At 43.0% G+C, this 13,599-nt stretch overlaps 2 protein-coding genes and 1 non-coding gene across 4 annotated transcripts; all 3 read left to right on the plus strand.

Annotated features, from left to right (window-relative positions):
* The first annotated feature begins 768 nt into the window (after positions 1-768).
* LOC128761005 (protein bicaudal D homolog 2-like) lies at positions 769-10,460 on the plus strand. The gene is made up of 8 exons (XM_053868832.1): positions 769-1,321; positions 3,080-3,292; positions 4,049-4,201; positions 5,508-5,969; positions 6,034-6,981; positions 7,055-7,206; positions 8,505-8,736; positions 9,121-10,460. The coding sequence occupies exons 1-8, from the start codon at positions 1,082-1,084 to the stop codon at positions 9,121-9,123; spliced, it is 2,403 nt and encodes an 800-aa protein (XP_053724807.1). The 5' UTR covers positions 769-1,081; the 3' UTR covers positions 9,124-10,460.
* A 277-nt stretch (positions 10,461-10,737) lies between these two features.
* On the plus strand, positions 10,738-13,593 carry card19 (caspase recruitment domain family, member 19). 2 transcript variants are annotated; one of them, XM_053869104.1, is made up of 6 exons: positions 10,738-10,776; positions 11,080-11,219; positions 11,327-11,483; positions 11,545-11,607; positions 12,155-12,220; positions 12,306-13,593. In XM_053869104.1, the coding sequence occupies exons 1-6, from the start codon at positions 10,770-10,772 to the stop codon at positions 12,413-12,415; spliced, it is 543 nt and encodes a 180-aa protein (XP_053725079.1). In that variant the 5' UTR covers positions 10,738-10,769; the 3' UTR covers positions 12,416-13,593. The 2 variants fall into 2 exon arrangements, with proteins under 2 accessions (XP_053725079.1, XP_053725078.1); XM_053869103.1 differs by lacking the exon at positions 10,738-10,776 and having other exon boundaries at positions 10,798-11,219.
* LOC128761352 (U6atac minor spliceosomal RNA) lies at positions 13,087-13,214 on the plus strand. Its single transcript, XR_008415010.1, has one exon. It is a non-coding gene; the product is annotated as a U6atac minor spliceosomal RNA (small nuclear RNA).
* Positions 13,594-13,599: the final 6 nt, after the last annotated feature.

Genomic DNA, 13,599 nt, shown 5'->3' on the forward strand with positions numbered 1-13,599 from the left:
AACTTTGTGCTCTTATCTACTATTACATGGCACTGGATCATTTAATGACTCACATATTAGTAGTTCCTGCTCTTAACTACCAATATGTATCACATGAAAACTGTTATTATAATCTGTAATGAATGACAATAATCTTATTTCATTTTTAACCAAAAACAAAAATAGTTTTACCTCAGACCAAAGCTGTATTTACAGATACCAATATTAATTAATTTATGTACATAATTTTGAAAATAATTAATTTAATAATGTAAATTAATTTTCATCATGACAAGCTATTTGACAGATTACTAATACAATTATGCGTTTAGTCATCGAACGTTTATACCTGATCCTGAAATCCTTCAATTAATGAATCATGGTAAATTAAGTTATTACATATTAGGCTAGTTCATCAAATGTGTTGCCGTTTCCTGTGTGATTGTCCCCAATACTGTATATAATAAATATTTATATATGTTTATAATAATACGTGTTCATTTAAATAGCACCAAATGCACTCTAATTACATTCAACATTTCATATGCAGAAAATAATATACTATAAATATGTTATTACAATTGTCAAACGCGATTTCAAGCCATAAACATTGCATTTTATGTCGTTTTTCGCGATATAGTTCAGCATGTGCTTACACTTTAATCACTAGATGGCAGTGTTGCACAGAACGCCAAATATCGCCATTCCTCCAGGCAAAGTCACCGCCGTGCATTGTGGGACTTGTTGTTTGACCATCAACCGTAACATATTGTAAGTTCTGCTACGTTTGACAACCCAAAACTACATTTCCCTTCAAAGGGAACACGCGTTCGAACGTCTTGCAGGGGTCGCCTTTTCCCAAACGATGATCTCAACTTAAGTTTCCTCAGCCAGTCTGGGAAAAAAGAATTATGCCGTCGAGAATGATTAGCGGTTTGCCACGGCGGAGCAAAACTTGCGGACGTGAAAATAGAGAGAAATGGGTTTAAAGTCTATTCGAGTTTTGACAATGGGATTCAAAGAAGGGGGCGAGTGATTCAGGATCTCCCCGTTTTTCCATACGCGGCTCCGGCGGTAACTCAGGGCTGGGTCGAGTCTCAAGATGTCTACGGAGGATCAAGAGTTCCCCGAAGGGGTGCTGGTGTCAGAGGCCGGGCCGCAGTGGCTTCGTGTCGAGGTGGAACGTCTCAGCCGAGAGCTGCGGGAAACGACCCAGGAGAAGATTCAGGCGGCGGAATATGGACTGGTGGTTCTGGAGGAGAAACAGCAGCTCAAGCTGCGGTTTGAAGAGTTGGAGACCGAATACGAGGCAGTTCGACAGGAACTGGACCAGCTGAAGGAGGTAAACTGAGGACGTTGCAAACCAGACCTATCAAATGCCAAATTATTCTGTGCTCCTTTCCCAAGAGTCCACTAACGGTGACAAATGTCGCACGAGAACAATCGAGTCTATTTTCCAACCGGACTTGAACGCCTCATTCTCAACCATCATTGTGTACCATGAATTCGTGACAAGAGCGTTGAACGAATTCCTTTTGTTCATATGTAGAAAATTGTGTTTGCTATACTACAGTCTCATTATACTGTGACATATGTAGCAAATAAGTTTTTAGCCAGAACTGAAGAAAAAACAAGCGGTTTACCTACTTGCTAAATACTTCTACTAGTTGTAGTTTTATATTCTCATATAACTTATTTGAATAAAATTGGTTAATTCTTAAAACGCATTCTATGCCTTTAGCAATGAAACGTAATCAAAGTCAAACATCTGATAATATCTTCAGGAGCACTGTACACGGTGTTAGGTGGATACACATCGTTTTATGTTTATTGATGCCTTCGACTCTCGGTCACTTGTCTGTACTCGCTTGGTATGTAATGTTGAGGCCTTCAGTCAGTTTCCTGCCATTTCTCCTGTCTGTGTGGCAAAAAAAGTGGCTGCGCCAAACAGTTAGAACCAAAGGTCTGATTCAAACTAAAAAATGTAACTCACATTGGTTGTTTACTGTTGAGACCCTCGAAGATTGTTTGTCGTTAAAAACAAGTGTCTTTCTCTGCAGTGACACTGGACTGGCCGAACCATTTTTATAGTGTCAATAACACTGTTCAGGAGACTTGCAGGTCCCTGTGGGGTCAACTGGTCATCTGCTCTGCTTCTTCTCAAGTCTCCTCACAGCCTCATTATGAGTCCTGCAAAGGATGTTGTGATGCCATTACCAGATGCTCCCACATCACCTTTAAAAAAAATCGTTCACAACTGAAGGAAACATTTGCTGTTTTCTCAACCAGCTCAATTCTTAATTTCCTCCTGTCTTTTACACTTGAAACTGCTGTTGGTCAGGTTTCTTGCTGAAGGAAGTGCACTTTAGCTGCAGCTTGTTTCAAGTTAAACTGTCACTTTCACTTTGAATAATTTAGTGTTTGGTAAGCGCTTAAGTCCTAAGGTCCATCAGGACAACAGCTTCCTCTCGCAATATTTTGTGGCATGTGACCAAGTGAGTATTGTACCTCGTGCTATGAGGTCTCGTGCTTTTGCTTCCCATTTTAGTATCGTATTGGAGCAGAATTATAGACGGCTGAAGCTTTCATTTCAACACAATATAAACATTCCATTAGGCCTGTTTCAATACTACCTTTGTTTAGCTACACTTGAAACTGAATTGTAGAGTGGGATCCCAAAAGGTTCATGTTTCCTGTTTGCTTGTTCAATTTGTGCTTGATTTGTGAAGATAATGAAACTAGATTTGAGCCTTTAAATTTAACAACGCAGATACTGATGTGACTTTTCCTTGAATCTTGAGTGAATGAAGAAAACATGCATGTCAACTTTTGGTTCAGTCTCAGACAGTAGCTTGATTTTTGATTTCTGGTCCTCCTACTCGCTAAATATCCGTGACCTTAAACTTGCCATCTTTAGTCACAAGTCTGCTCGTAGTGATTGATCATAACTGCTCATCATCTGTTGACTCATTTCATCAGACAGTCGTACATGAGTGTCCATTGTCTTAAGTTGTTGTGTTTCCTCCTGTATCAGTTGTGTTTATTACCAATGAAATGCGTTTGGATTCTGATTGTTGCTTGGTGATTAATCTGCCTGCAGGCCTTTGGGCAAGCCTACACCACTCACAGGAAAGTGGCGGCAGATGGGGAAAGCAGGGAAGAGTCACTCATCCTGGAGTCCGCCAGTAAGGAGGCGCTGTATCAGCAGAAGGTCCTGGACTTACAGAATGAGCTACGTCAGGCCAAAGTCTCCATCAGCAGCATGCAAGCTGAAAACGAACGCTTGTCCACCATCGTCCTGGAAATGAAAGAGGTAGTCGAATGCAGGCAGTGCTTACAACATTAAAGGCTAGAGGGTGACAATATTAAATATATATATTTCTCCCCAGAAAAGATATTGAATACAATTTTTTCATGTTTTGACTGGCGGCCATGACGTGAAATTATATCTATTCCTGGGTGAACAGCTGGTGTGCTGAGCTCAAGCACGCTCTTGAAGGACTCATGGATAAGTTGAGCTGCCAGAGCTCTCATTCAAATACAGAAATGTAATATTTGAGACTAAGTTTTATTTTCAAACCGGAATCAAATGTATACCAATGACTCCCAGCTGGATCCATGTCGCTGATGCGCTACATCGCTCCTCTGGGGTCAACAGAAATGTGACCAAAGTGAGTTGGATGCTGGTTATTTAATCCAGCGCTATCTCCATTTTTACGGAAACTTTGGCTTTTGAAAGTGTCTTTATTATACCTTCAGGACTTCTGGTGCTATTGTAGTTATTTGTGAGGCTAAAATCCGAGAACTAAACCAGAACACCACTCACTGTCCAAGTGCATTGTAAAAGAGCTTTCAGAGCTCTCAGTGGGGGGAGGGTCGGCCAGCAGGCTCCGGGCAGGAAATGTGATGTCACGGTCCAGTATGTGTGACACAAAAGATGCCCTCTGACTGGACGGTCAGGACAGCTAAGTGGACTACTTTCTCTTGCTCTTGTGGAATGTGAGACCTGCTGATGTGTTTGCTCCAGTTCACTAACGGTGACCTTTTCGTCCCCTCCTTCTCCGGCCAGAGCTCCGAGCTGGCAGAGCTGCAGCGCAGTCAGCTGCGTGATGACATCAGAGAGTATAAGGTGCGAGAGGCTCGTCTGTTGCAGGACTACAGCGAGCTGGAAGAGGAGAACATCTCTCTGCAGAAGCAAGTGTCAGTGCTGAGGCAGAACCAGGTGAGACCCAAGTCAAACACGACTCTACACTTTTGTTCAACGGGGCCATAAGCGCACCAAGATATGTTTCAGTTATCCTCTCTCGCCCTGTCAAATTACTCCAACAAATAAAAAGTCTAAAGTAAAGACCTTAAGCGTACACAGGAGTGTTATTTATTATCAGCGGATAATTTACTAGACCTTTGAACTGGTTATCAGTCATTTGAAGATAGCCATAGTTGCTTAGATTAGAGGAAAATATTAGTCAGAAGAGGTTCACTCGGAACACATCTGAATGGCGCCAAATATTTAGTTCAAATTTCTTCCCAGAGTGGCGGCTATTTATATGAATATGTTTTCTTTCATCCCTTCTTTTCTTCAGCAGGATTTTAGTTTAGTGTACAGTTTTGTTTGATCAATTTTAATTTCAATGTAACTTTGTCAACACACCTGTCGACCCAAGCTGGGTTATATCTACAATTAATTCCAATTTCTTAATGGATTAGGAGTTTTGCTACTGTTGTCTTGAACGGCAACCATGTAAAATGTCATCAAAACTGCTGGTATGTGTGTGACAGGTGTCATGATTTTACCAGTGGTTTGTGCTGGTCTCCTGTGGCAAGATGGCCATTTATTCAATTCCAGTTTCAAGCCATTCTGGAGCCTTCTATTCCTACTATTCTCCCTGCATCTTCACTCTTCCTCCTGCTGCCACTCATCTTCATTCCCCTACTCCTAGCTTCTTCTCCAACTTGTCCTTACGCTCTCCACAAGTCACGATGTTGTTCCCCAACCTTGTCCGCCAATCTTTCCGTTGCCATAGCGAACAAGAAGGGATTGATACTTGAGCCGCAGGAGTCACTGAAGAAACGTGAAACAAAACGAAAGACAGGAGGCAGCACTTGATGTTGTCTGTCTGTCATTGCTTACTGCCCTAGCTCTTGAAAGTGGTTTCAAGTTTCCATCCATCATTTATTTTCTGTTGCAAACTCCAAAATAACCATGTCTCTTTCCATCATTATGTGTTAACAGGTTTATATTCATGTCTGTGGAGTCTCTTGGTTTGTCCAAGAGCACAACAAACACATGGTTTAGGTAAACTCTGAATTCTGTCTGTGTGAATGAAGTACAAATTAATTTGGGAGTGAAGCCTGTGAGAACACAAGTCTGCTGAGCTCACAGTAATCAGTCAACAAATCTTTTGTTAATCTTTCAAAGAAGCCAATGATTGAGTCAATGGAAATACGGAGATTGGAAGAATGGAGCTTTAAGAATCATTTCATGTTCACATTAAAGATCTGAACATTGTGTTTTCTCACCTGCACAGGTGGAATTTGAAGGCCTGAAACATGAGATCCGTCGTCTGGAGGAGGAATCTCAGTGTCAGCACAGCCAGCTGGACGACGCCATGCGTCTCAGAGAGATCGCCGAGCGGCAACTAACAGAAGCTCTGGAGACCATCAAAACTGAACGAGAGCAGAAAGCCACTCTGCGTAAAGAGCTCTCCCACTATATGACCATCGGTGGGACGCTCTACAACGGCTCCTTCAACATCTCTGTGGACAATTTGAAACTTCACGATGATTCCTCCATCACTGAGCCGGACAACGACGATTTGATTCAAGGGTTTGAGAACGGCTTGTTGAGGAGCGGGGACGGCGATGTGGACGGAAAAGCTGCTATATACAAGAGAGGTGACGCCTTCAAACCTGCTCCGAGTCTGGTGGACGATCTCTTAAGTGAGCTCAACATCTCGGAGATCCAGAAGCTCAAACAGCAGCTTGTTCAGGTAAGAGCCCAGTTAGTCTCGAGCTGCTTGTGTGTCATGTGTTGAGCTTCTGTTTCTGGGCAAGGTGGAGCGGGAGAAGGTGGCCCTCATCAACTCCCTCCAGGAGAGCCAGAAGCAGCTGGAGCAGGCCTATGGCACTGTGTCTGAGCAGAAGGAGACCGTCAACAAGCTCACAGAGAACCTGAGTGCTATGAGGAAGCTCCAGGCTAGTAAGGAGCGTCAGTCTGCCCTGGACAGTGAAAAAGACCGGGACAGCCATGATGACGGCGACTACTATGAGCTGGACATAAACGGCCCAGAGATCTTGCAGTGTAAATACACGGTCGCAGTGTCAGAAGCTGGTGAGCTTCGACAGGAGCTGAAGACTCTCAGGACGCGATATGAGACATGTCGAACGCAGTACGAAGACGAAAGAGCTCGTCTAGATGCTGAGGTGCAGGAGTTGAGGTCCAAGCTGTCATCTCTGGAGAAGACCAGCCAAGCGGATCAGGTGGAGATGGCTCGTCTGGAGAGGGAGCTCCGTCGAGTCACAGAGGCTGCTGGAGAGTCGCTCTGCAGCCTCAATGTGGCCCAAGATGAACTGATCGCTTTCAGTGAGGAGCTGGCTAATCTCTACAACCATGTCTGCATGTGCAACAACGAAACCCCCAACCGGGTTATGCTGGACTACTACAAGAAGGGCCAGCCTATGGTGAAGACTGATGGACCGGTGTTGGACAGTGGTGCTAAGAAAGATTCAAATATAGTGCCCTCAACAGCAGAACATCGCCCAGAACCCATGAACGTCTATAACCTTGTAGCCATTATTCGAGACCAGATCCGACACCTGCAGCAGGCTGTGGACCGCACCACAGAGCTGTCCCGTCAGAGACTGGCCAACCTGGAGCTGAGCGCTGTGGCAGATAAGGACAAGGAGGCCTGCATGGAGGAGATTCTCAAACTGAAGTCGCTGCTCAGCACCAAAAGAGAACAGATCGCCACTCTGAGAGCCGTTCTCAAGGCCAACAAACAGGTGGGCCGATGGTCGAGACAGGAAGCGACTACACTCAGTCAATGATGGCTCTCATGAGGTTTCTCTGTTTCAGACTGCAGAGGTCGCTCTGGGTAACTTGAAGAGCAAGTACGAAAGTGAGAAGGCCATGGTGACCGAGACCATGATGAAGCTCCGCAACGAGCTCAAGGGTTTGAAAGAAGATGCTGCTACATTCTCCTCACTGAGAGCCATGTTTGCAACACGGTATGACGCTAGTGGGGTTCACAGGGTTACAGACGATAGAATATATGGCCCACAAAAAGGTGAATAACAAAGGTTAGACTCAATTTAAAAGTACAGTGGCACCTCGGTTCTTCCGGAGTTTGGAGTGCACCGGAATATAAGCTGCACCCTCTACATTTAATAAGGAAAATAGATCTTGCTCATCCATAAGTGAGTGCAGTGGTTCTGCCTACACCGTGAAAGGTTAGTGGTGCATGAGGTGATCTTCTTGCTTAAAAATGCATGAGGATCACCTATAAACTAGTTTTGAAAACAGGGTCCAGCATGGAGACTGACTCATGAAACAAATCGGGCAATGTTCTGAACTTGAATCGTGAGCTCCTCACATCTTTTGTTGACATTAAAATGCTCAGAAAGTGCTATTTTCGCCCGGTTGTCCACAGTTCTGACACCATAGCTGGTGTCAGCTGCTGCGTCTGGTGAACACGTTGCATTTTGAGCACTTTTATTAGTCACGTCATTGTGTAAGCTGTAGGGTTCAGAGTGCAAGAAAAAGGTAGAGGCTTATAGTCTGTAAATTACGGTAGTTTTGATTAATCACATTTTAATATTTGACTCCAGAATAATCGCATTTAAGATGAATCTGTTCACTTAACAGCATTCACCTAAACACCAGGGAGAAGGTCCTCCAGTGACGAGTATACCGTTTTGCTGCATGAAGTGCGCATTTTTGTTTTTGTTTTTTTAACTTACATTCTTCATCCATTTAGTCGTCTCCATCATGGATGTTTTGGTGATGACATCACACTGTATAATGTGGTTCGTCTGGAGTTTAGTGCCCTGAAAGGAGAGTTTACTTGCAATCCATTGTCATTATTTGCCTCAACTACTGTATTTTTCCTGTAAGTAATTAATCAAAATTAATGCTTTCCCCATGTCCCATTTCCCAAGTCCCATGAAGAATCCAGTTTTATGGAATCAATGCATTGCATAATTGTTTGACCTAAATTATCAAGAGATCATCATTTATGACAAAATCATGTCGTCTTTGTTTCATAAAGCTGTTTCCAATTCACAAACCTAATCTTTCTGCCTTTATTGGCTGAGGAGATTCAGTGGAAATGATCTGCTGGAGAGCAACAAAGCATTGTGGGAACTGTCTGATTTAATACTTCTGAATCACTGAGCAGCAACTTTACTCTGCCATCTGGAAAATCTGTCTGGAGAAGGGGGAGATCATGTGACCATGAAGGAGCTTATGATAAACAGCACCACCTGCCGGACATTTGTCTAATCGCCTCATCCGCTCTCTGCCTCAGATGCGACGAATACGTGACCCAACTGGATGACATGCAGAGGCAACTGGCTGCCGCTGAGGACGAGAAGAAGACGCTGAACTCTCTGCTGCGAATGGCCATCCAGCAGAAACTGGCCCTGACGCAGAGGCTGGAGGACCTGGAGTTCGATCACGAGCAGGCGCGGCGGAGCAGTGCCACGGTCTCCAGCGGCCGAGGCAAAACAAAAGGCAAAGGTGCTTCGTCCAGTCACCACGTAAGTTACTTTTTTTTTTCATTTATTTTTTCGGCCGGGGTTGGGGATGCCAATAATTCACTCACATTTAGTCTACTAGAAATGATATAAAACTGCCCGAGATAGTCGTGACACACTGGTCATTCACTTTGGTCTTGCTGTTAAGACTTCTATATACAGTGTAAATATTATATACCATAAGGATATGGGATGATATTCAGTGTTGCTTGGAAATTCACTTCACTTTAAAACAATATTTACGTAAATTATAAGTTGAAAGCTAGATGTTTAAAAAAACAGATTGTACAATTAAATTTTGCTTTTTTTAATTTCAACATTTGTCCGAAATGATGAAGCAGTAGAACATGGTCATTGACAGCTTTTTCCCTGTTTCTTTCCTGACAGTAAATGCCTCATGGTCATCACGTGGTCTGGAACTCAACTCGTGGTGTCTCCACTTCGACTCACAGTCCAGCTCATTTCAATGTTAAAACATGCAGTATTTACAAATCTGTGTTATGTGCCAAAACAAACATTTGTATTCCCCGTCAGCTCCGTCTGACTTTGTTCATCGCATCAGCTGTCAAGGCAAACCTCCGAACTGTGAACTAACTCAGTGTAGAGGAGTCCAGGGGCCTCATTTGTAAATGCACACAAGAGAGTGAGCGCGGCAATTTCCTTTATAACCCTGTTCACTCTCACCACTGCGTACTCTGTCAATGTTAAAATGAATGCAGTTCTTGTGTTTGTCTTTGTATGAACAACAACCATATTTGGGCATTTAAAAACCAGGCTGACAATATTTGCAGTAGGCAACAATATCTCCGCCAAGTTTTACAAATGACGCCCCAAGTCTTCGATCAGCTTCTGGTACTCTGATTTAGTGTGGTTGGTTGTTTGCTGATTCCTGTCTCCCGCCACTCTTTATTGTTTTCCATCAATCCAAACCGTGTGCATGTTTAATGCTCGTCTCCTCGCATGACTCACGTGTATCACCTTTATTTATTTTAGCTGCCAAGCAGGAACGGAGTGACAAATGAGTTTATCTGCCTTAAATGTTTTCGTTTTGTCTTCCTGACATCCCTGACTGGGATCTCCTGAGCTGTATAATTAATGTTATGGAATATAATGCAATATAATATTTCAAAATTGATCCTGAAGTCAATACTTCACATCCAGGGTTGTCTGTCAATCTATGAGCAGGACAGAACTGCAAAGAGGAGTTTTGCTAAGCTTATTTAAATACACCTAAGTTAAGGTCAGATGTCAATAGTATTCGTAGAAAAACATGAAGGAGAGTTTTTATTTGTATTGCGGTCTAAGTTGGTTTTCCTTGGACAAAACACCCACAGTGCCATTTAATATGTTGATGATGAAAGTGCCGCTCACAATCGAGGCTTAGATTTCTTCCTTGTTAAACGTTTCTATATGTTTTATTTCTATATTTTTTTTATATTTTTAATATAACAAGATTTGTATTTATTTGCCTCTTCTCAGACTGGGGTGGGATGCGTCGTCATTTTACTTCATAATGGAGTTTGAGTTGCGACCTGTGAAACTGATTTCCAGACAGCAAAACTGGCGGATAAACTCTGGAGGAGTTCGTGACTTAACAATTGTGTGTGCCAACAGTTGTATATTAAAGAGAAAATAAATCTTAACTTTCACAATGCTGCAGTGGACAGTGATACTTTACTGATACAGTACTGTCAATGATACTGAGAGCATATGTTTGATCTGCAATTAATGTGCGAAATTGAATAAAAATATTCACTTTTTTTGAACCAATCTGTTCTTTTTTATACAAATAGCTCCTCAATTTGTCTAAGAATATTTATATAGATTATATTTTTACCTACATTTTAGCATTCATATGTAATCGTCTCGCATGAATTATTCACGCTATTTCTGACGACTGAGCGTCGTTGTTCTTCACTGTCTTTCTATTTTAATCATAAAATAAAATGACGCATGCGTTTATCGTGACGTCATTACGCACACGAGCACTCGTACGTCAATGGGCGGGGCTTCCGAAGGGCAGAAGAGACTCCACTATGGGAGGTTCGTGTCTTTTACTAAACACTTAACTCGATCGCAAGTGCTGATATAAACGACCGTGTTTGCTGGCTACGAATACAATAAAGGCGTCTTAAACAAAAGTCGGCGATCGATTACATGCACTTGTGACGTCTCCAACTTTCTCGCTAACGAAAGCTCCGACTCTTGAATGGTTCATCAATGAGCAGCTTTGTTTATTTATTGAAGCCTCTTTACTACCACGGTTGTTGGTTCTTTTCGTGTTGCGTGTTTTGAGGGCGTCATCGTTCAACGTAAACTCACGCTTTTGTTTGAACACGATGGCAGCGAGCTTCCGTGAACAGCTGATGCTGGACAGTCACTTTCTGAGAACTGACCGGCGGCTGGACACGGAGTTGGTGGACAAACTGATTCTGCAGCTCAACAGAATCTACCCTCAGATCCTGACGGACAAGGAGGCCACCAAGGTGAGACCCGCACTCTCCCGGCCGTCCTTTTTGAAGATTGAAAAACCTATCGAGCCTGATGTGTTTGAGGGCGTGATTCACTTTAAACATAACTTTGCCGATTGAAGTTCAGAAACTTGGACGTCCCCACCTGTGTCCGGCTGGGGGAGTTGCTGCTCCACCTGCAGGAGAAAGGAGAGGAGGCATGCCGAGAGTTTTACCGAGCTCTTCACCTGCACGTGGAGGAGGTTTACTTCAGCCTGCCCACACGCCTGCGCCTCAGAGGTTCCATTGACTTCGAAGTCACACTCCAGTGTTTCTGTCTCACCTTTCATTGTCTCATCAGATACTTCAGATGCACTCGCACGTCCAACCAAGTACAAGCAGAGATATGTTTTAAATGACAGAGGTAAGTGGAGACTTGCTGCAAACCTCATTTAACAACATGTGAATGGTGTGCTGTTCGCTGTCAGGGCTGCAACTAGCAGCTATTTTGATCGTCTTCTAGTCAGCGACTACTTTAATGACGAGTCGACCAGTCGCAGATCTCATTGTGTTGTGCATAGTAATGTAGAAAATCAGTCAAATGTACGTGTTGTAAACACGTGTGTAGTGAAATACGTCCTTTGTGAAACGGTCCCAGGCTTTTGACGTCTTGTGTCACAATGTTTCTGACTGTGCTCAGAGAGCGATGACATCACAACTAGTCCACTCATCAACCCGTCAGTGACGAATGTACTCGTCTATTACAGTCGGCTACGTCGGCCATTTGTTGCGGCCCGACTGTCAGTGAAGCTTCATGATGTGTTTTTTTTTATATTCCACTTGTGTGTTTTTATAACTTATTTCAAGATAGTGTCATAGGTTTGATACTACTCTACTGCTCTTCTACTAGTGTATTTTATTTTTGGATTTGTTATCCAATGGCGATATATTGTCTCTGATGAATGTTTCAGGTCCACGATTCTTTCTGGGGTGTTTCAGTGCAGCGGTGGCGCTGGCTTTTCTCTATTACTATGGCGGTCAGTAATATTCTGTACTGGCATCCTGACTGTTGTTTGTGTTCTCAAAAAGCACCACGTAATAAATCACTTTTTTGTCCTTCAGAATCTAGATTGACCGGAGGCAGCCGGACACTGGGGTTGGCTGCTCTGGGTTTGAAGAGAAAAGCGGAGGAAGTGCTAATCTGGTACACGGAAGAGAACCTCCTGCATTAGTCACTGCCTTCACACGATCCTGGCCTTTTGTACAGTTACACTACTACCACAGTTACACCAAGTGTCTCTTCATAGGCTCACTTCAAAACAGTCTCTGCATTTAACTTATTGCTTTCTGAGAAGAAGAAGAATGTTTTTCTCTAATGAACAAAAAGTCTGTCAGTCGCACTACTATGCACATTTGGATTCTTTAATGACCAATGTGAATAGACGATTTCTTAGAAGTGTACTCTACCGCCCTCGCGTGGCTAAATGAAGTACAGCATTTCAACTCAAACGCCAACAACGCCTCAAACGAGCACGATTTTAAGGGATGAATAATCGAAAACGTAGTCTACGAAAAGTAAAAAGTGACCTTTTTTGCCTAACATTATTTCTTGCAGGATAAATATTGTTAGTGACCTCCTACATTTCCGGTCACGTGCCTTGCGGTCGGCCTCCAACTCGGGCGACTTTTCGCCGCAGTGCCTTATGGGTAAAGACGCTCTCAGCGAGATTAAGTCAAACAAGCATTAAACGACCTTATAAATGTACTGTTGGCCTCTTGCGAATCATAAACTAGTAAACGTTTGTGTTTATGTGATCAATATGTACGATGTACGAGTCACTGTCAGTGGAAGGGAAGTGTAGAAACCTCCCTACATATAGTGACGTAAGTACGACGGTAGGCTGTGTTGTATGAAAGGAGAGAAGGTTAGCACTCCCCTTGACAAGGATGGAACTGGCCCCTGTGGCCTGCAACACATATATGGTTAAGGCATTGCCACCTACTTCGTGGCATCTCTAACCAAGTTTTTTTTTAAATATACTATTCTGTGATCACGTTAATGTCTGCAATATGGTCCAGTAAAAATGTTAACTAGATTTTACACTGAAATTTCAAATCAAATGGAGCTTTGAGTCAAAACGATTTGTTGTTTATCTAAAGTGGCCTTTTGTTTTTGATTGAGTCCTTATTACTATATGAACTCCTTTTTGGTTGCATAAGGAAGCACTGTCTTTATCGCATGGTTGGCTCTGTTCTTTTTTTCCTTTCATCCTCAACTGCTTACCTCTTCCTGGGTCACGTCACAGGGTCTTAAAAATGCCTTTTCTCCTTGATTTACACCACATCTACGCCATTGTCTCGAGCTGTTTGTGGTTTCTGATCAGATTTTACCAATAAACATGTGCTTCAACAGTGA

Source organism: Synchiropus splendidus, chromosome 6 (genome assembly GCF_027744825.2).
Source record: "Synchiropus splendidus isolate RoL2022-P1 chromosome 6, RoL_Sspl_1.0, whole genome shotgun sequence".
NCBI classification, from domain to species: Eukaryota; Metazoa; Chordata; class Actinopteri; order Syngnathiformes; family Callionymidae; genus Synchiropus; species Synchiropus splendidus.